General features: G+C 45.9%; 1 protein-coding gene across 2 annotated transcripts in view; it reads left to right on the forward strand.

The window, feature by feature from the left end:
* The window catches only part of LRP8 (LDL receptor related protein 8), a 178,736-nt gene that overhangs the window by 150,481 nt on the left and 6,565 nt on the right, over positions 1-21,690 (forward strand). The window contains exons 5-15 of one of the 2 annotated variants that reach the window (XM_065072145.1): positions 3,430-3,792; positions 10,251-10,373; positions 10,719-10,841; positions 13,713-13,832; positions 13,962-14,087; positions 14,938-15,109; positions 17,608-17,835; positions 18,355-18,473; positions 19,920-20,059; positions 20,746-20,887; positions 21,337-21,489. In XM_065072145.1, coding sequence (XP_064928217.1) covers positions 3,430-3,792; positions 10,251-10,373; positions 10,719-10,841; positions 13,713-13,832; positions 13,962-14,087; positions 14,938-15,109; positions 17,608-17,835; positions 18,355-18,473; positions 19,920-20,059; positions 20,746-20,887; positions 21,337-21,489 — 1,809 coding nt within the window. The remainder of the gene's footprint in view (positions 1-3,429; positions 3,793-10,250; positions 10,374-10,718; positions 10,842-13,712; positions 13,833-13,961; positions 14,088-14,937; positions 15,110-17,607; positions 17,836-18,354; positions 18,474-19,919; positions 20,060-20,745; positions 20,888-21,336; positions 21,490-21,690) is intronic. The other variant, XM_065072146.1, reaches the window with a different exon arrangement.

Here is a 21,690-nt window from a genome sequence, read left to right on the forward strand (position 1 = left end):
CCATCCTCATCTCTCCAGGTGCTACGAAAGATAATTTGTTGTGCTGCTTTTTATTAGATTCTTCAAACCAGCACCAAACCGTGCAGCAGGGATCCTGATGAGCACGATTTTGCTGGCTCTTGCCTAGGTACAGGGGGATTGTAAGCAGCTTTTCTCCTCTCTTGCCTGCCTGTGCCAGAGCAAGTCCCTGCGTGGCTGGAAGCTGCAGACTTTGCTTTATCCTGGCATGCCCCGCGGATTTTAGCTGTTAGAGAGGATAATGGAAGGGTGAGAGGAATTGGGACGTTATCTGCCTTCCCATGGCCATCAGGACAGCCAGCTGCCCATGGAGATGGAAGCCTCTGCTGTAAGCATGTGTGACCCAGAAGGAACTGTCCCATTTGAGCTGGCCTAAAGATGGTCATTAGGTCTGTAAATGAAGAAAAGGGCATTTTTATTTCTTGAGTTCACCAGGCGGTGCTTTGAGCAGCCTTCTGTAGTGAGGGACCACTGTTTGGCACTGCCACTGGCTGCCAGTGCACGCACTGCAGTGGCCCCTGACAGCTGTGGTGGTTGTCCAGTGGCCTCCTTGTCATGGCCCAGTGGTAGCTGCCCATCAGTCTTACTGGTTGCCCCAGCAGCGTATGGCTACTGTAATTGCTTGCAGGAAGACCTGAGCGCAAAGAGCTGCTCGTCCCAGTGACAGTGATGTCCCATCGGTGTCGGTGCCGCCGCCCCTGGCTTTAGCTGCTCGAGTGAGTTGCAAATTGATCCCACCTGAGGGCTGCGGTGGTGGGAAGGGGGAGTTAGCAATAGCCAGACTGCTGTGCGTGTTCAGCAGAGGGGGAACTTGTATTCTCTAGTGCTGTCATCACACTAAATTTAATTTTTAAAAAGAAATAAAATAATCATGACCACGCGATTTTTCTAGCTAGTAATTCACAAGCTTCACTGAGAAAGTCCTCGTGAGAGGTTACAAAAGCTGAACTGCTTCTATTTTCTGGCTGCGATTATCAGTAATTTTATATCTGTACTGGGATTAGTAGGTGCAGAGGAGGAGCTTTTCGCAAACTTACATTGTCTGGATCCCACACATATGTTTGTCAGTCGCTAATTTGCCAATGCAGCAGATTTCTGAAAAGGAATGCCTACAGACAGAAGGAGGGGTGGAGGTGGGACCAGGGAAACAACAAGGGAGAAAACGATGGGCTCATTACAGTTGGGGGAAAGGAAATTAATGCACATTTGGAGTGTGCATTTCATTACAACCTTGCCCAAAAATTAGGCATCAAAGGACTATGCAAAATTTTGCTCACTGATCTGTTTCTGAGTTTCATCAAAATAATGCCAGAAAAGCAATTTCGTCTCAGCCTTGATCTGTTACAGAAAATGTACATAGCCCTAGAAATATTCCTGTTTCTCACTTACTTTTTAAAATAGATTGGTAAGATTACAACTGTTCCCTACTTGGCAGTTCCATATTGTGCATCATCTGAAGAAAGTGTGAGGTTATACAGCTGTGTACTTATCAGTAGGGTTAATAGATTATTTCTAGTTATTAGGATAAGGTTAGAAAATTATGCTCAATGCAGAAAAAATAGCAGAATTTCTGTAAAAACCAGAACATCTAAATGGTCTCAATTCTGCCGTGCAAAAGTGGGGTTTTTTAGATGCTTCTCCACCAGACTTCTTGTATTTCAGGTCCTTATGAAAGGTATTCACCACCTAATATTAGTTGTCTGATCTCAGTTCCCTCTCTTTGGAGAGCAGAAACATTAGCCTCTCCAAGGGACAGTTCTTATCCCAAGGCAGGTGGCAGGAGTTGCCTGCTGAGAGCATCTCTCTCATTCCAAAATACTCTACCTAGTACAGAGGGAGCCTGAGTAACCCACCTGGACCAGACTATACTTTGCTGTCTAACACTAGGTGCTCCTTCAATGGCCACACTCTGTTGCATTTAATTGTTGATGTCAAGTTGGGCACAGAGGAGTGTGCACCTGAGATTTCTCATTGACATTTATCCCTGTTGGAGGGAGCTTGGGTTGTAGCCAGTCCATGGTAGTATTGTACCAAGAAAGGCAAACCTCTCTTCTAATTTGGCAGATTGTTACTCTGGTAGACAGAGTAACATCTGGGAAACAGCACAGGCCCAGGGCAGGGGAGGAGTGTGTATATTGTCACACTGATGTAAAACTACAGGCTGCTTAGGTTAACAGATAGAGCCCAGAAAGTTTGCAAGCTAGAATGTTAATAAGTATCCATGTACAAGTGAACATATTCTTAACTGCTAGGTAACTAGGGTTTCATTCCCAGGTATAAAACAGACATCATATTTTGGTAGAATACCACTGTGTTCCTGGTTGGCTGAAAGCTGGGATATGACAACTCCTTTACAGAAATTCTGCTGTTTTCCCTTTGAACTGTGTGGTTTGTCATAGCAGCTCTGCAGATCTGACAGTAAATATTTCTGCTTCTGAAGACAAAAAGACTCCCAGGGGCAATGGAAAAAAAAAAAAAAGTAATTTATTCGTATATATTTATTGTACTTGTAATTTATTAAAGCCTTCAGTTTCCTGTAGATAACTGAAACTGCAGAAGCAGGATTCTTTTTTAAGTAACTACTTAAAAAGTGGTTATGGAGAATTTCTTCCTGGGCTTTGGTTCCCCCACACCTTGATGAAATCAAGGGACCATGAACTGCATATTGTTGGAGTACCTGAAAGCTTCATTTGAGCAGGCTTCTCTGGTTCAGCTGTCCATTAGGCTTGCAGAGGAGAGTACTCCACTCAGCTTCCAATCTGATAAACGCCTCATTTGTATGTTAATGTTGAGTTGTGATTTCCAGGGAAGGCATTCAGTGTGTTGTAAAGGGCCTTACTGGCAGATTGCAGCTAAATTGATGCTTGTCTCACTAAATATTTACCCTACACATCCCACTTAATATGTCCAAAACCAGGCACACTGTGAAATCCTGAAACCTGATTCTGTGCTTGTGAAAGTCAGGAAAGCTGGTAATGTCAGCACGGAGCAAAGCGAAGCGCCGTGCGAGTCCCCAGCGTGTGCCAGCACCTCCAGCGCGCACTGCGGTCTCCCCGCTCTTTCCGTGCCGTTGCCCCGTGCACTGGGCCTTGCCTGGCTGCTCTTGCCCCAACACCAGCAGCAGCTGGCCCCCTGCTTTTCCTACCTGCAGTTTTCACAGCCCTGCTGCCCCTTCTTCTTTAGGGCTGCCCATGGCCCATAGAGGTTGCATACTCTGGTGCAGCAGTGAGAAAACCACTGTGTCTCCACCTGCTTCTTGCCATGTAGTTTACCATTGGGAAAAATGTTTTGGATTAGGACAACCAAGGTAATGCTTTTATGCCCTCCTGTCTCAGTCATGCCTGAAGCTGGCACGGTGGGGATGGGGAGGTTGGAGACCTCACAACTCACCTGTTTGTTTTTATTCCCAAGCTTGTTCTCCCAATGAGTTCCAGTGCAGTAACAAGTCGTGCATCTCCATCATCTTCGTGTGTGACGGTGACAATGACTGCGGGGATGGCAGCGATGAAAGAAAATGCTCTCCTCTGACCTGCAACCCCAATGAGTTCCAGTGCAACAACAGCGTGTGCATCCCAGAGCTGTGGGTCTGCGATAACCAGCCGGACTGTGAGGATCAGTCAGACGAGTCCGTAGAGAAATGTGGCTACGATGCCAAGGCCCTCAACACCTGCGCGGCTCATGAGTTCCAGTGTGGCAATGGTGAATGCATCCATCTGAACTGGAAGTGTGACGGGGACGAAGACTGCAAGGACAAGTCTGATGAGCATGATTGCCGTGAGTGTCTGCAGGGGCAGGGCAGGGCTGAGGGCTCTCCTTTTGGGGGGAGAGGGGCCAGAAGGCTGCTGTGGGCTGTGTTTTAAGGCAAGTCTTCAATGTCTATGCAGCACCTGTGCACCTGACAAAGAGCGTTTTTTTCCCAAATGGCACAGCTGGGTGCCCAACCAGCCGGGTCAGGTATATTCCAGACTCCTCTTATGATTTTTCCTTATAGGATTCAGAGAGGAGGTGCGAGAGTTGTTGGATGGTACCATGCCTCAGATGAGATCTGTTTCACTAGAAAGACAAGGAATGGAAAATGGGAAAAATGTTCAAAGCCCTCAGGCTGAATGGTGGGGTCACAACCTGGAGGTTAGGAGCTGCAATGCTAAAGGGAATATATGATCAGCAGAAAAAAAATACTGAATTTTCTGCCTCTGAAGTTAGAGTATACTGAACAAGGCAGCCAAGAGCAGCACCTCTGAAGAATCCAGTTTGAAATGTGCTTTGAGCTTGGCTTGATAAAGGCACAGAACTAATAAATAATGGATTTCTTTTCAGCTGGTTTTATGCATTTAACATGGTGGTGTTGGTGTGCTTGGTATTTTGAATGTTTCATCCATTTTTAGCCACTAAACTGTTCAAGCTGGTCACTTATCTGAGGAGGGGGAGAGAGAGAAAGACAAGAAAATAAGAGCAAAATGTTTTGCTAAAATATTCATAATCGTAAGATTGAAATGAAATAAAATATTTACATAGCTGTGTATACTTAGCAGCTCTGACATTAGGCCACCTCTGGGGAGAAAGGCACTAACCAGCTGCAGAAACCAGACATTTTTGCAAAGGTACCTAAAAAAATTTACCACTTCAGCCAGCACTTTCTTTTCATACCCATGACAACACTGAGTCTGGACTGGTGAGCAGCAGTGTGGGAACGCCCTTCAAAGAACAGAGGATCAGAATCTCTCCCAGGCAGAGAGAGACAGATGTAAATTCAGTGGCTTGTTTATCAAGAGGAGGAGGATTCGGTAAGTTCTGGACACCACTGGTTACGCTGCAGGAGAGCAGGGGGATGAGCCACAGGTAACCTTGGAGCTGCTGTGCCTTTAATAGGGCCAAGGATTCTTTTAAAAAAGAGAGATGAGAGCAGAGTAGGAGAAGCCAAACATGTTTTGTTAGGAAGAGAGCAGTGTTGACTTGTAGGTATAAGGATATCATCGCTGTCAGCCTCCTTCCAAGTAGGGATGGATTAGGTAGGATGTCTTTTTCTTCATCTCCAAGGTGATACAGGAGCTGACAGAGCTCTTGGGCAGCAGGTGCCCAGGCAGTACTCCCAGGGTCTGAAGCATCGCAGAAAGAGTGAAGCCAGGAGACAAAGTTGGCTCCTGGCATCCTTTTCAGTGTGTCTTTAAGAAAGACGGGCAGGAGCATGTTTGGTGGAGATGTTCAGCACTGCCTGGGGCAGCCCGTGTTGTTTGGTGGCTGTTTTTATTCAGAGACCTCCTATACTCAATCCTGTACTTGTGTCCCCTCTGAAACAGAAGGCTGTGGCTAAACCCACATTTCAAATACAGGTGAAGAACCAGTGTCTGGCACAGGGGGTTCTCTGTCCCGCAGGTTGCTTTCCCTGCAGTGATGGAAACCTGGCAGGATGGCTGAGCTTAGACAACTCAGGAGAGGGAAAGGTGAGCTCCCTTCTGCTTCCAAGTGATGGAAGAGGGTAGCAGCTTACAGGTAGCACTTTCAGATGAAATATCTCTAAAATTTCAACCCCCGTTGTTCAACTTGAAAGGAATTTTTTGAAGTCTTTTACATGCCCTGTTTACTTCGACACTCTGCTGGGTGAGAGAAGTGGGACTGTGCCCATGTACCTTGCTGAGGCAGAGGGAGCATCTGTTCCCCAGCTTCTTTCCTTGATCTGACAGGCACCAGCAATATCCAGCTGAGCTCAAACTGCAGAGGCGTGAGGCCCAAAAGAAGCATGGCTCTGACAGCATCCCTCTGCTACAGAGCAGCTTCACCAAGTAGCACCTCCAGATACACCAAGGGCAGCCTCCCTGGGGCAGAGGACGCAGCTGGACACCGCTGCAGCACAGCACAGTGCTGACAACCAGTGGAGGAAGGAGGAAGTGTGGCAGAAGTGACTTCAGGCAATTATATCTCTGACTAGCAGAGATTTAGCACCCCGAGGATTTTTTCCAGTAAGTCTCAGTACAGCACAATGTGCAGATTATCTACCCGGGAGAAACAAGCACGTGAGCTGCTTCTGCTTCTTTCAGTTCTGTGGGTCAGGTGACAGTGGGATTCAAAGCCCCGTGTTTTAGCTACTGCAGTGCTGCTCCGTCAGAGTGCCTGGTTTTGCCCTTTAAACCTGTGCAAACTAGGAGTCACCCCATTGTCACAGAGGTGTGTAAGCTTGCTGCTGTTTACACTGCTGGGGGGGGGGAATGTGTAAGGTAGTAGCCAGGAGAGGACTTGTGGCACTGAGCACTCGTGTAGCTGATGGGTTGACTAGGTCAGAGTCAAAAATGATGTTGCTTCCTCATCCTAAATGCAGCTGCTGCTCGGGTGCACATGCCTGCAGTAGGAAAGTGACATTTGAGAGCTCTGGAAACTCAGCATCACTGTTCATCTGTTGGACTGAAGCATTTAGGGATTGACCTTTATTATTGTTTTTCCTCTCCAGAAATTCTCCTTTTGAGATCAGTATCGCACGGCACTCAGGGAGTTACAGGTGCATGACACTGCTCCATCCCCTTAGCAACAGGGGTGGCACAAGTACAACTAGGTTTGACTTGATTAACACTGCAGATATCAGCACTATGTCTTCTCTTGCAAATGAGAATTGTGTGGGGTTTGCCTTGTATAAAATAGAGGGATGGGAGCTAATGCTTTAAAGGAAAAATGTTATGAGGCTATCACCAGTTGTTTGTTATAATCATTTTGGGGTGATAAGCAAATAAAGCAGAAATAAAGGGTGACAACTGATGAACGGGTTTTGGCAGCAAGACAGAAAATAAAAAGGAGGGAATGAGTCATTTCAGGAAAGCTGTGTGAGAACACCGAGTGGTTGGTTTTTTTTCCCTAGCATATATATTCAAATATGTATATATATTTATAAAATGAACATTAGGTTAATTAGTCTCCAAATCTGGAATGGTTATATTTTAAAAGGTCCTTTGCAACTCACATTACGGCATCCAGGAGGGAAAATAAATAATGCCTACAACTGTCAGTCAGAAAACAGATCGCTTGGGACCTGACCTCACACTTTTGTGCCTCTGCCTCCCCATCTATAAAATGGGATTGATGCATTTTGCAAATGCTGGGGTTTTCTTGAGATTAAGTTCATTTAAGGGGGGCGGGGTGGGAGGGGAAACAAGAAGAAAATAGACTCAGACTTGGCATCTGGAATATTGCTGTCGAATTCGAGCTATACTGCTTTGTGCCCAGTATTTGTAAATGGGAAGTGTTTCTGTTTGAGCGCATCTGTTAATTTAGCAGGGCTTCAGTAAATTGTTTCGTATTTGATTTGCGGAACAGGGGAGCTGGCTATAAAACTGCTAAGATTTCACTGATTTAAACCCTCCAAAATAGCACAGCAGTTTTCTGAACATCTTGTGCAAATAAACAGCACAGCTCTTCCCTGTCCTTGGGATATTGCTCTGCTTTGGGAAAGGCCCTGACGGCAGCCTGCTGTTGGCTCTGCCAGCGCTGCTGAGACGGGTTTGTGTCCCGGCTTCAGGATAACAAAGTTCCTAGCCCTCTCCCCTCAAACTTATGCTCTCCAGGCCAGGTATAAATACAGCATTCTCTCTCTTCCTACTGAAAAATGCACACTGAAAAAACAGAAATGCGATATATGCATTTGAATTATCTTTGTGATCAGTAAGAGTTCTTACTGTATCTGCTCTTTTTAAATGTCTCTTAAGAGGGTCAGTGGCCATTTCTCAAAGGTCTGAAGCTCCACAGCTCTGCTGGAGTTTGAAGTGAGCCAGGAAACCAAGCCAGGTCTCCAAACTTCTCTCTCTTGAAGCAAAAGCTTTGTGCAATGATGTTGTACAGTCCCACACCTGTGTTTTGCAGTCCCTGTAGCAACCAAGCTAAGGGCTGTGCTGTCATTTTTCCCTCAGTCTTATGGTGCTTGTGCAACATTGTCTTTTCAGTTCCTGCAAAATTCTCCTTCATTTCTATTTGTTTTAGGATTAGAAACCTTTCTGTTCTTAGCATCTAGCTATAACTGCTTTTTAGAAGAGCTGTGAAGGTTACAATTGAGGACAATTAGTAGGTTTTGTCACGGCTGCCTTCCAAATATGTGGCTGTCGTAAAGCAGATTTATTTGATAAACTGGAGACCTGTTTCTGCTCAAGGAAAACATTAAAGCCCCATTGGCTTTAATGACATGTTACCGTTTTTGTGGGCATTAATACTTATAGTCAGAAATGGAGGACAATCCTTTCCTGTCTCCACATATGAAAGTTCCTACAGAAAAGGTGAAGTAAACTGTTTTCCATGTTGGGGGTGAAGACAAGAAATAATTGCGGCAAGGGATTTTTCAGGTAGACAGTAGCAGAACGTTTGCAATGGCAACGGTTTAGCCTGGAAGAGGTCAAGATTTCCTGGGGGGAAGGTGGTCTCTCCATCGTCAGGGCTTCTGCAGGCGGGTGGTTGTACGTGGCAGGAAGAGTTCAAGCAGGAGCACCTATGCCTCCCTGCAGGAGCTCTCAGAGCCACTTCCAGATCGGTGCTCGGTGATTCTCCCAGACCACAGCTTGCTTTCTTCCTCTCCTTCATTTTTCTCCTTTGGAAGCAGCAGTTCCTGCATGCTTAGTTTTGGTCCCAGATGTCCCACTGAGGTTTCCCATTTCTGTGCCTGGGTTTATTAGCTGAAATGTGGCGACACAGCTGGTCCCATAACTAAGTTTATTGCTTGGGATTTTTTTCTGACTTTGTTGCTTTTTATGAATATAGTGCACATGGCTTTCCTCTCAGAGGAGCAGTGCTATTTCCAAACTTTCCTCATGTGAATACTGCGTATTGCTAAAGGCAAGATTTCCCCCTTCCCCCACCAGCCCTGCAGTTGTGGCTTTTCCTGTCTTTTGTGCCCTTCGCCAGCTGAAGATGCACTAGAGCTAAGTCCAATGAAGCAGTCATGAATCTGGATCCTACATCCTGTGGGATGCAGTCACCAGTAATGCTGAGCCTTTGTGCAGCTAATACTTTTTGGTATCGATACTAACTCACTTCATGTCTGTGGCTCTTCCTGGGTCATCTGAAAGTAGTAATTTTTATATTAGAACCATTTTGTCAAATTGTCAGGGAAGGTCTGCCACATAGCTCTCATCTCCCACGTAGTAACATCAGTGCTGACCTCCTCTAGCTATTCAGAGGCAGTGATTTTATGTTGTATGATACTAGGATGCAATCAGCAAGATGGAAAGGCTAGAATCAAGAGCTCTCCAGGGCATGCTGTCTTAATAGGATTTTAAGAAAACATCTGTAAGATGGTCCCCTCAGCAGTAAGCTACGCAATGTCTCCCAGGAATGAGAAGCCTGTATCACCAGTGAATACAGGCTGCAGCCCAGTGCCTATACCCTTTGTCAGCACAAGGCTGGTCCCAGCTAGGGAGGCCTCTCACTCACTGTGGCCTTGGCAAGGGAAACATGACTGCTTTTAGTATGGGCAGTGCAGCTGGCTTATCTTTTTCCCCAGCTTTGGTGTTCATCAGATCTGTATCTTTAATAATTTGACTTGGGCAAATGAGCTTCAGGCTTGAAACCTGGCCTGACACTGTGGAGATGTTTTTGGCCAGTAATCCCAAGAAACACCAAACCACAGTGCAGTGAAACTCTTCTGTCTTCCTGTGGGCTGTTAAAACATGGGCATTTAGTAACCCAATGATCATGTCTGTGTTGCTAGTGTTCTCCCTGTTGTGACCACACTGGCTTTAGCAGAGAGAGTCAATACATGTCTCTTGCCCATGCCCTTAGCATGGACATGTTTTGAAATATATCTGAGAATATATATTTCTGAAGGAAGGAGAGCTGGGAAGCAGTTGCCTTTGCCTATCCAGTGCAACTCTGCATGCCTAGTTGGAAAGCAGCCTGGCCTCCTACATAAGACTGAAGCCTGCAGAGGGGCTCCCCTGCTGATCGTTTGCTGCCTGCATGCTTTCTTGTCTCATCTGAGAAGCTTCACTGCCTGCACCAATTCTGTTTTGACTAATTCTGCTCATATGAGCTTTAGGGTGCTTTTCCCAAGGACATAGAGGGTGATCTGGGATGCCACAGGACATGGGAGCACGGTGGCTGAGGCAGCTGCTGCCACTGTTGCTTTAGTGGAAGCAGCCAGAGCTCTGTGCCATTTGCTGACAGAGGATGCGAAACTCCAGCAGTGTCAGCGGTATGTGGCTAAAAGGGACTGCACAGAAGATTCAAGTCCTTTGTGGCTAATGCTTGAATGTGTTGTCTTAAAGCTCTGGTAACCTGCCGGCCGGATGAATTCCAGTGTGGTGATGGGACCTGTATCCATGGAGCAAAGCAGTGTGACAAGGTGCACGACTGTCCTGACAACAGCGACGAGGCAGGCTGCATCCAAGGTGCGTACAGTCAGCTTTGCACTCCTCATGCTCCATGGTAGAAGCCTGCGAGAGCTGGAAAGGGCAGAGGCCTGTTCTGCTTCTCCAGGCCATGGCAGGCTGCTTCTGTGTGGAGTTTCAAGCTGTTCCAGCAGTGGGGTTGCTTGGGAGAGATGATTGTACTGGCCAGGTAGACTGCATGACTTGGAAAGTTCCTTGCATGATACTCAGGCTTAATGTTCATTTGCTTAATCCCATCCCATCCCATTTCTGCTAATGACACTCTCGTGAAGCTTTATGTCAGGCTTTTTGTTGTCATGAGCCTCGTCTAACTTAGTTGCTTTCCTCTCTTGCCCGACATGACAGAGTCAGCATGTGAAAGTCCCAGCAAGTTTCAGTGTAAGAGTGGAGAGTGCATTGACGGAGGCAAAGTGTGCGATTCACATAGAGACTGCAGGGACTGGTCTGACGAGCCTCTGAAAGAATGTGGTACAGTACTTGCCTTCTACGTGTTGCTCCTGTTGTAACTGTTTCCCCTCTCCTCCATCTGGTGCTCACAGCTTTGAGTGTAACCACATGTAGCTGCTAATGCTATTTCTCACTCTGCTTCTCTTTCCTTGCCTTTATTCTCTCATCACTCTGCATATGAATATAATTAGTAGCCTTGTCTGATCATCTGTAAGTTTGAACTGTGCCCTTCTCAGCTCAGCTTTTATTCTTGGAGGGATGTATGAATTGAGCATGGGACTAGGAACCAGGAATTTGCCCTCTCCCCAGATACCGGTGTCCTCCACAGCACAGACGAGTTTATTTAGCCTCATTGCCTAAATTATGTTTGAATCTTAAAGTGATGATAACATCATAAAAATTTAGCACTGGGAACGTGCTTTGAAGGTGAAAACACATAGAGTGGCAGCAATCACTGAGAGATTACTTTACCCATTTCAGGGTTTTACATGTTGTCGTTGCTTCCCTTAGAAATGACAGCAGGTTGCTCTCTGCAGCGTCCTACCAGCTCTGCGCTGGTGAGAATGCACAAGCCGCAAGAGCCAGGTCTGCATCAGGCCTGTCAGAGTCAGCAGAACAGAAAGCCTGGTCCAGGGAGCTGTGCAGCTCTCCCCAGGGCAGCCCTTCTCTCTTTTCCCACCAGGCATTATGGGCACTAGCCCCAGTCTGGAGCATTGCTCAAACACATTTGGTTTTCTCCACAGTGCAGAAAAGTCTCAGACAGGCATCTCTTCCAGGACATGGAACACCAGTAGCATGGAGCTCAGTGCCCGCCACTTAAATAACTCATGTTTAGGAAGAACTGTCAGTCTCTCCTCTGTGTCAGACAAGAAGTGTGTGTGTGCATGCCTCGTGAAGACACTCTTACCTTGTGCTTTCAGTATGCCCTTGCTTTCTTCCATGCTAATCCACATCTCCCTGTCTTTCTGAGTGGGTGTTGCAACTTGCCTGTCTGTGAAGGTCTCCCAATAAAGCTGGCAGCCCAGTTCATCTTAGGAGACTGGGCACAGCTGGGCCTCGTCCTCAGCTTTACCGTGGTTCCATGGCTGACTTGGTGCAGTGCCAGGCTGACAGCGAAACGTAATTTGAGTTAGGAAACTAAACAGAGAATAGCCCCCAAAGGACACTTTAAGAGTGCAGAATGATATGGATTGTTGTGAATGTAACACCCACACACAAGTAAACCACACATGACACGTAGGACATGCTCCTCATCATGGTGTGCCTGTCTGGCTGTGTGTTAGACACTGCTGTGCCCTCTGAGATTCCCCAAAAAAGCAGAGCAGAAGACAGAACATCACCTGTCATGTTTTAGGCAGGCAGTGAGGGTACTGCTGAAGTTTGGCTAATGGGCAGCAGCTGCCCAGCACAAAGAGAACAGGCCGATGTTGCTGCCTGGCTCCTCCTCCGCTCCCATTGAGAAATGCAGCAAGTGAATCAGCACTTGCGGTCTCTAAATCCATTCCACAAAGCACCTCTGAAACCATGGGAATCATCTGAGCGAGGGTTTGCTTGTTAGTCAAAACAGCCTTTGCAGTCTTTTGCAGAGAGCAGTTGTACATGTTTATGACCCAATTTCCTAGACACCTAGGCAAGTGTAGGAATGGGCGGTAGCCCTTAAACATAATTGAACAGTGACAACACACAGTGTGACTCTGTGAACACCTTCTTGGAGCCTAGTGAACTTGCTCTGTTAGTAATGTATTGATACCTGTATGTGTGTGTCTCTGACAGAAAGGTGAAAGCATCCCAGAGCTGAGATGGGTTTCCTTCTGGCATGGTCCTACTGACTTAATTGGCTTGTGGTTGTTTTCATTTTCTTCCAAGACCACTGGTTTAGTGACTCTGCTGTACTGTTCACCTGCAGTGTGCGAGGAAGCAAGGAGTAAAAAATAAATGAAAAATTTTCCTTTAAAATGCATTATAGATTGAAGCAAATCGGTTTTGTTTGCTCTAGAGAGCTCACTATCCCTGAAATCCCACAGCTTCTATTCAGCAGTCTTACTTAGGGAGAGGACTTTCTCTTCACCTTGTGTAGGTTAATTACAACAAGAAATGTTATTTCTGACAGGAAACCAGCTTTCCTCAACCTCTCATTCAGTTCTAGCTACAAGGATCCATTTAGTCTGTTTTTCATTTCAGCACTTGAAAGCAGGATCAGAGAGGTGGCCTTGGATTAGACAGGGACCCGGGAGAGGATGGGGGCTCTTGCTTCACAAACGGCACACTTGGGCTGCTGCAGGCTGCCAGCAGTGTCGTGTGGGAGGACTCTATCCCAGTGCTAATGGAATATCTCTGCCAGACTGTACTTTGGTGTTTTCTGGAATTTTCACATAGATCATTGCTTGGAGCTGGATGGGAAAATAGTACAGTATTTCAAAATAGCTAGCCCCTGGGAGATGAGACTCCCCTAGCATGAATTATTAAAGCTCAGAGAGACTGTTCAGAAAAGTCAACATGAAGCAGCGCATGGGGAAGAAGGAGTCTCCTAGAGAGAGCCCTAAGGTCCCTTGGAAGTTTCTCAGATGTGGCAGAACATGCTCAAAGCAGCAGCTCTCCGATGGGATGAGATGCAGAGATTCGTGTACGCTGTATCTCCAGGGCTCCCTGTTCATTTAGCCACTAGCTTTCAGTCCAAATGATCCTGCCGCATTGGTTTGGAATAACAAAGAGCAAGAAAGTGATGTGGTGGTGGCTTCTATCTGTGAAGTCACTCATATGCTCTGTGGGGCCAGCTCCTGGCTACCAAAAGCTGATAGATATGGGAAAATTTCTGAGGACCTCTCTTAATTTTATTCGGTCTCACAACTAAAATCCCTTCTTTGTCATAGATAATCTGTATATCCCTTCCAGGTATTAACGAATGCTCTATGAACAACGGTGGTTGCTCACACATATGCAAAGACTTGAAGATCGGTTATGAATGCGAATGCCTGCCCGGATACAAGCTTCTGGATAAAAAAACGTGCGGAGGTAATTTACATGCAAACAGCAGTCCCTTGTGTTTCACCATACAGAGATGTGATTATATTCACTTCAGCATTGCTCCATCACAGATGGTTTGATTTCAAGTTATTGATGGGTTTCAAACACTCCTTTCAGACATAGATGAATGTGAGAATCCAGACGCTTGTAGCCAGATCTGCATTAATTACAAGGGGGACTACAAATGCGAGTGCTACGAGGGATATGAGATGGACACCCTGTCCAAGAACTGCAAAGCTGTAGGTAAGACAACGCCACAGGCACTTAAACTCTGCTTGCTCAACATCACAACTCTGATAAGAAAACATGCTTGCAGAGCTTGAGGCTAGGGGAACAGAAACAAAAGGAAACTAGCAAAGCAAGCAAGGGAAGACGTTTCATTTCAAGTAGCACAGAACTGCTGCAGCAACAGCAGATGCATCTCTAGGCAAGAACTACTGATCATGCAGATCAGAATATTTTAACTGTACAGAGCAAGATTACAGTCACTAGTTGGCTGTTTGAAGTTGAAACTAGAAAAGAAAGTCTCTTGACTGGTGTTATTAAAAACATTCAGTGGTAGTAGTATTAAAGGAAGAAAACATCCCGGGTAAAGCACGGCAGTTTAGCCACCTCTCCACTCTCCCAGCCTCTTAGGCAGATACCAACATGAACAGCAGCAGTTTGCTCAACGCTATTGCAAAAATGAATGTTAGAGGGACAGGAAGTTGAACTGTGCAAGACTCAGCATTAGCCATGCTGCGGGTTTCTTTAATGGAAATAGTGGGTCTCTTGGAGAAGGGTGAGTTACCTGCAATACAGAATTGCTTCTCTAGTGTTATCCTGCACACCCATGTAGTCTCTTTCTTCCCAGGTTCTATATGGTGTGCACAGTGTCCTGCTGTGCTGCCACAGAGGTAGTGTGGTCCTCCATGTCCATCTGATAGCTCTGCCTCTGGAAGCCATTTACACTTGCTTCTTGTGTGGTGTAAAGCTTCCCTACAAAGCAGAAATATCAGTGACTGGTAGTTCTGTTGTTGTTTGAGAAATGAAAGCTGAATCCAGCTCTTGGGTTAGCGGCTAAAATGACAAATGCGCTTCTTTTCTGTGGTAGGCAAGAGTCCCTACCTGATCTTCACCAATCGCCATGAGGTCCGTAAGATAGACCTGGTAAAAAGGGACTACTCTCGCATCATTCCCATGCTGAAGAATGTTGTGGCACTGGACGTGGAGGTTGCAACAAACAGAATATATTGGTGTGATTTGTTCTACCGAAAAATCTACAGGTAAGGAGCACAAGACAATGTGTGTTTTTATACCTCTCCAAAGCTACAGTTCAATCTGTGCCCCTTAGGGACAGTCTGCAGAGAACAATGGAGGGTATGATGAACCTGAGGGCTTTTCTTCCCTTACCGGATTAGCTGTTGTGGCCCAGACTTTATAAGCTTTTTTTAGGAAATGATAAAGAAATCAGGGGTTTGTGCAGTTATCTAGTGTGATCATAGAGGAAGGCTTTTCATCAGTAGCAGATCCTGCTGCATTTGTGCACTTACACAGACTCTTCCTTACAGAATCATAATATTGCTAAGCGATGCTGCATGAGACTGCTGCTGTGCTGTGTGCTTGCTGTACATGAAACCACAAAGAACTTGGCATCTGAAGCACAAAGGATGCAAATGGTGGGAGCAAGGAGGTAGCAATGCAGATACTAGCTGTCCACAGTAGCCTCTGGTAGACTGGATTTAAATTCAGAGCATTTGACCACAATGCACATTCTGTAATTCTCATTCTCCTTCCTCCTTCAGCTCTTTTTATGGCATCCATCACAATATTATGTACCGGGGCTTGTGAGTGTGCCTATTCAAAGATGCATTTAATTTATGCACTGAAAATCCCCCATGTATATTCTGATTTGCATAGCTATTGCACTCTATTGCAGCTTCTACAGTGATTTGTTCTGGATTTTAGCTAACGATCAGGCAAAGGTTGATTGGTTTCAGTGCATGGGAGCCGAGCTGGGGTTTCTGCAGGCTGTGGTGGCTCCCATGCCCTTGGCAGGGAAACTTGTCCAGGCTGTGCTGAGTGTTCAGCACGCAAGTAGTAGTAGAGCAAGCTGTGCAATTATAACTTCTTACAATTAATGTTCCTGTTTAAGATACTGCTACTATCACTAATATCAAACACTTCTGAACAAAAGGCTACCGGGTCCCTCCAGCAGAGAATGGGACTCCACCTGCAGGAGTCCTCTGGGGAAAAGAAGTCTATAGTTGTGAGAGGCTATCGCAAGGGGAAAACAATGGTACAGCAGGTAATTGCTGGCAAGAGATCCCATCTTTCTTAATGTTCACCTCACTTACCTTTCCACATCCTCTCCTATTGAGGTGATGTCCCTGTTCGGGTGTCAGAAGATATTTTACAGTATTTAGTTATTTGGGAGGATTGAAATGTCACCTGTATTTCAGCCCTCCCATTCTGAAAGCCACAAGAGCCTCTCTCGTCTTCGCCACCAGTGCAGCAGGTCACACTGAGGGTACAGCACAGCAGCTCACCGCAGTGGTGATGGGAAGTATTGAACACGGCTGTTTCACTGGGGAGGAATTAACTGACCTGGAGTTGTGTAGTTAGAATATGTGGTGCTCATCGGACTGAAATAACAGAGTTTGGGGAATATTGTCACATGCTCTGCAGAACCCCAGTGACACTGTTCGTCTGGTGTTGGGTCATAGAGAAACCAAACCCATCCCTTATAGTGAAGATGCAGTAGTGTCCTGTTAATCCAGGCTGACTCTGCATAGCCATTCCAGCCTGGGCCACAGACCATAAACCAGTGTCCAGAATTCCTGGGTTTAGACATTCATTTCCAAGTCTCTAATCTGATACTCGAGAGCTCAGCTCCTGTATGAGTTACCTTCCCATTCCATGAGCAAAGGCAGGATGGCCAGTGAGTGGGAAATGGGAACCATCTTGCAGTTTCAGACATTCGGGGGGCAGAAACTTTCTGTTGTTCTGTAACTTTAAGATGTACCAAGTTATTTTAAGAGCCAGGTTAAGCTCTTAGAAATTCTGATTTAAACTCAGAATAACTCCTGTTTCAGTTCACTCAGCGTGACTGATATTGATGCTGGGGCAACAGAGCAGAATCAGCCTGTGTGCTTGTAGGAGCAACATTGAGTTATTTATGAAACATTCATGTGGCATTTGCTGCCTTACGTAAGCGTTTTGAAAGATTTTGAGGCTGCCACTGGTATTTAGTGACCATTTTCTTTGTATCTAATGAGATCACTTGCCAAATTAGTACAGCTCCATGAATTCCTTTGATGAATCATAATTAGTTACACAGGTCCTAATTCTGCAATACATTTAAGCACATTTATTTGCATGCTGAGTTCAACTCTGTTCAGTAGAGCACTGGAGATTATATTTCTAATGTCCATAAATCCCATTAATTGATGCTGTTGCAGTTAGCATGCCTGACATAAAATGTTTTGCCGAACTGGGCAGTTACAGGAGGAAGTAGGTAGAAAATAAAATGACAGTTCCCTGTTCCAGAAACACCTGTCGTGCAGATATAGGGAAATACGAACAGGTTGCAGGAGAAAGCAGCAGGCTGCAGTGTGCAGCCGTAAGGGTTTCTGTGTCAGTCATGCTGCCACATGTGCACTTTCTTTCTGGAAGGTTGCAGTGGTGCTGCTCAGCACTCAGCTGCCCGAGGTCCAACCCCATGCGTGTGTGCACGGCCCGCTCTGTGCCGCCTGTCAGTCCAGTGACAGTCCTGTCTTTGCAGTGCCTACATTGACAAAGCGAGTGACACAGCCGAGCAGGTGATTTTGATAGACAGCCAGCTGAACTCTCCTGAAGGTCTGGCAATAGACTGGGTTCATAAAAACATCTACTGGACAGATTCCGGAAACAAGACCATCTCAGTGGCCACGGCAGATGGAAGCAGGAGGAGGACACTTTTCAACAGAGACCTCAGTGAGCCAAGAGCCATTGCTGTCGATCCCACGCGGAGGTAGGTGTAAAGCCCACAGACACTCCGTTCGTGTACAAAGATGTTCCGGTCTTCTTTCTGCCTCTCCTACAAACTTGTGGGTGGTTCCCATGTCATGAAGACTTCAGATGCCCTTTAAGATGGATCCATTGAACTTAACTGGGACTGCTGAGGTGGTTCAGCTACCTCTTTGCAAGGCCACTGTGTTAAAGAAAGTTCTGAAAGGAACAGTCGGGTCATGTGTTGAGTGGGTCTGAGCTGGTCCAGGCACACAGGTTGTGCTGGGAAATGAAGTAGTCTGTCTGACGTGAGTATGGGCTGCTTGGAGAAGTGACATCCCCATACCTAGCAGACACACCAGGACATAGTTTGCATAGGGTTACTAAGGTGAGATTTTGCATTCTGGTGCAAGTTTTGTGGCAGAGTAACCTGAAGTGCCTGAGAGGCTATAATCAGAGAACAGGGCACCTCCTACTCTGACTAGTAGTGCAGATTTCTCCCACTAGACTCCAATTTACTGTTTCCTTGCATCTCTTTCAGGTTCATGTACTGGTCTGACTGGGGAGACAAAGCTAAGATTGAGAAAGCTGGCCTGAACGGCATGGGACGGCAGGTGCTGGTGACTGACAACATTGAGTGGCCAAATGGCATCACACTTGGTAAGTGCCCAGGTTAGAGCTACAGCATCCATGTGGCTGGCATAAATTGATTTTTATTGTTAAAGAAGAAAACAAAATTGTAAATGCGCAAAGGCACCTGCACACAAATCCTGCAAATACTCTGTCACTTACTGCTCACCAACATGAGCAATGTTTTTTCAGTAGCAAGTGTAGACAATAAGTCTTTCCAGAGTCAGAATCTCATACTGCAGAAGATCCGAGTTGCTTTTAGGTGTGTCTTAAGGCAATGGGAAGTTTTAGGGGAGGATGCAGAGCTGCAACAACCCTTTGGAAGTCCAGGAAGCATCAGAGTCCTCATTGCTGGTGTCTCTGGACCTGGACCTGTCTCAGAAGCAGCATCAGGATACTTCATTGGACTGATCAGTGCACGGTGCATCAGAGACACAGCCTGCAGAGCCCGTTCCCCATCCACACGCCTGCCCAGCCGCTCCTGGCGGGAGTAGCGAGAGGGAACCCATCTTGGCCCATGTCCTGCATCCTGCAGTCGTTCTTGCTGCCCCTCCAAGTTGCAGGCATGGAAAGGAGGATTCCTGCCCTCCTGGGGCAGCAGGGAACAGCCTCCTCTGGAGTTACAGCTGCAGGTGTTTGACGCTGTGCAGATGTGACGTTCTCTGCTTGGTTTTATATGTGAAAATTTTGGCCGTGACAAGGATGTAGGAGAAAATGCTGCTACCATTGCGTAGTGTTGAAGTGCTACTGCTGTGAGCAAATAATGTTATCCTTTAGTAATTAAGAAATTAATTAATGACTGGTTTAATTACAGAACTTGTTTTGTGTTGGCACTCACCCACTTGCATTCTGTTTAGTGAATGTCATCCAAAATGAGTGAATTTGCTCTGGGAAGAGAAATTCAGTGCTTAGCATTCTACATAACATGGAATCCTTCCCTCCCCAAAACCCTGCTGGTTGTGGTGGGAGTGTCCCCATCACCAGTGCCCCCCCAGACTGCAGCACAAGAAGGGTTTCTGGACCCAGGATTCTTCTTCCCTGAACATGTGTGAATCACACAGCTCCTTCAGAGAGATCTTTCATTTGAATCACAGTGGTTGTTCTCCAGCAAGAGGCCGAGGACTGAATAGTCTTGAGAGCGATGAAGCTTCTTGCTCAGGCATTGATGGAGTCACTCTGGGAAGCCCAAGCTGCTGCTGGCCAGCTCCTCCTGGTAACAAAAGAACCTCATGGTACAAAGCTGTCAGTCAGGCATTCCCCACACACACACTCCAGAATGTTCATCCTTTTCAATCTTATTTATAGGGTCTTATCCCAGCATATCTGGGCACTGATTCAAAATCAGAACTAGTGTTTAAAAAAAAAAGCCCAATAATAAAGAGATTAGTCATGCTGCCAGCAGGAAAAAGATGCTGGGCAAGAGAAAGAGAGTTGCAGGAGCTGTGTGTAATTTTGCTTCATCGTGTTTCACTTCAGATTTGCTGAATCAGCGTCTCTACTGGGTAGACTCCAAACTGCATTCACTGTCCTGCATTGATGTCAATGGCAGCAACAGAAAAGTTCTGATCTCTTCTGCTGATGATCTGAGCCATCCTTTTGGCTTGGCCGTGTTTGAGGTAAGAGTCAAAAACCGATGCAGAACAGACTGGAGACTGCAAGAGGTGTCAAAGCTCCTCAAAATGAAAAGCTCTGCCTTGCGCATAGCACAGAAAGCTCAGAGAGGGTGTTTGCTGCTGCAGAAATGGATTAACCTGGTGTGGGTTCATCCAGGAAAACTGTTTTCTAAAGCCCTTCATCAGGAGCAATGCACTGTCTTATGATTTTACCTCATGTAGTACCAGTGCATCCGTGACGGGCAGGTGGTGCCCAGTGTAACACCTCCCACAGAACTGGAAGATGGGTTTCCCTTGATTTGAATTGAGCCAACTGTCCATGCAAAGGCCAAAACTATTAGCAAGGGAAGGGAGAAGCCACCTGCAGTGGAGATACCAAAAGTTTCTAGTATGGCCTTTTGGTTCTGTTCAAAATCCACCCCATCTTTTGTACTTAACCAAATTTCTACTCCCTCATCTTGGTCTCATAGCTCCTCAGAATTACTAAGCACTTTATAAACATGTAGGATTGCTGTGCTTTGGAACCTTAGAAATGACAGTGCCCCCCCAAAAAAGGAAAAAAGCTGTAGATAGAGGTAGCATGAACTGAAGGTGTCCCGGGTAGGAGCACAGCACATTGACTTTGTGACTGCTGGGGTTTAATCCAGCTTGAGTTGGATTAGGTCAGAAATCCTGTGCATTTCCTGCAGGACAGAGTCTTCTGGACTGACCTGGAGAATGAAGCGATCTTCAGCGCAAACAGGCTGAGTGGCTTGGACATCTCTGTTTTGGCAGAAAATCTCAATAATCCTCATGACATCGTGGTATTTCATGAATTAAAGCAGCCCAAAGGTAAGACATGTCCTCAGGGCACACTGGCCCTGTATCGGGTTTATTTGAGCTACTGAATTAAATGCTTCCTGGTGGTTCTTGATGAGAGAGAAAGCACAGGTAATGATGTGAAATCATTGCCTAATGTTTGAAGTTCTTGCATAATTAATTCAGGAGCAGCATTAATTGAAAAGCCTGCAATTTGTTAATAGCTTTTTAATCAGCATCTTTGATAACAGTGAGTTAGTCCTGTCACTGTGATGCTTGCCATTCATTATATATATATTACATAGGTATTTGGGCAGTTTTTATAGTAGTGTGTGAGGTTTCACTCCAATGTAAAGATGTTTAACCAGCCCTGTCGGTTGTGGTAGGGAGTGAAAGAGAGTCATTTTAGAGGACCTGATGTTTTTTGCTGAGAACAAGAATATAATAATTAGAAAAATCTCTTTTCTTCCATCCTTCCACAGCTCCAGATTCCTGTGAGCTCAGCCCCCAGCCAAACGGAGGCTGCGAGTATTTGTGTCTTCCTGCACCTCAGATCTCTCCCCATTCTCCCAAGTACACATGTGCCTGTCCTGACAACATGTGGCTGGGTCCTGACATGAAAAAATGTTACAAAGGTAAATACAATCACATCGCTATTGCACAAAATCATACTTACAGTGGATATACTTCCTGATGGTGGAACACAAACGTTAGCCTTTGTATTCCACAGACTTGCTGCCTTCTGAGCACAGCATTGTGGTACCCTTTATTGAAAACTTGACTGGTTTTGAAAGTGTAAGCAGAGAAAGATACAGCAGGAAGAGAAAAAAAAAAAC

The sequence above is a fragment of the Columba livia genome, chromosome 8, assembly GCF_036013475.1.
Source record: "Columba livia isolate bColLiv1 breed racing homer chromosome 8, bColLiv1.pat.W.v2, whole genome shotgun sequence".
Classification (NCBI taxonomy): domain Eukaryota; kingdom Metazoa; phylum Chordata; class Aves; order Columbiformes; family Columbidae; genus Columba; species Columba livia.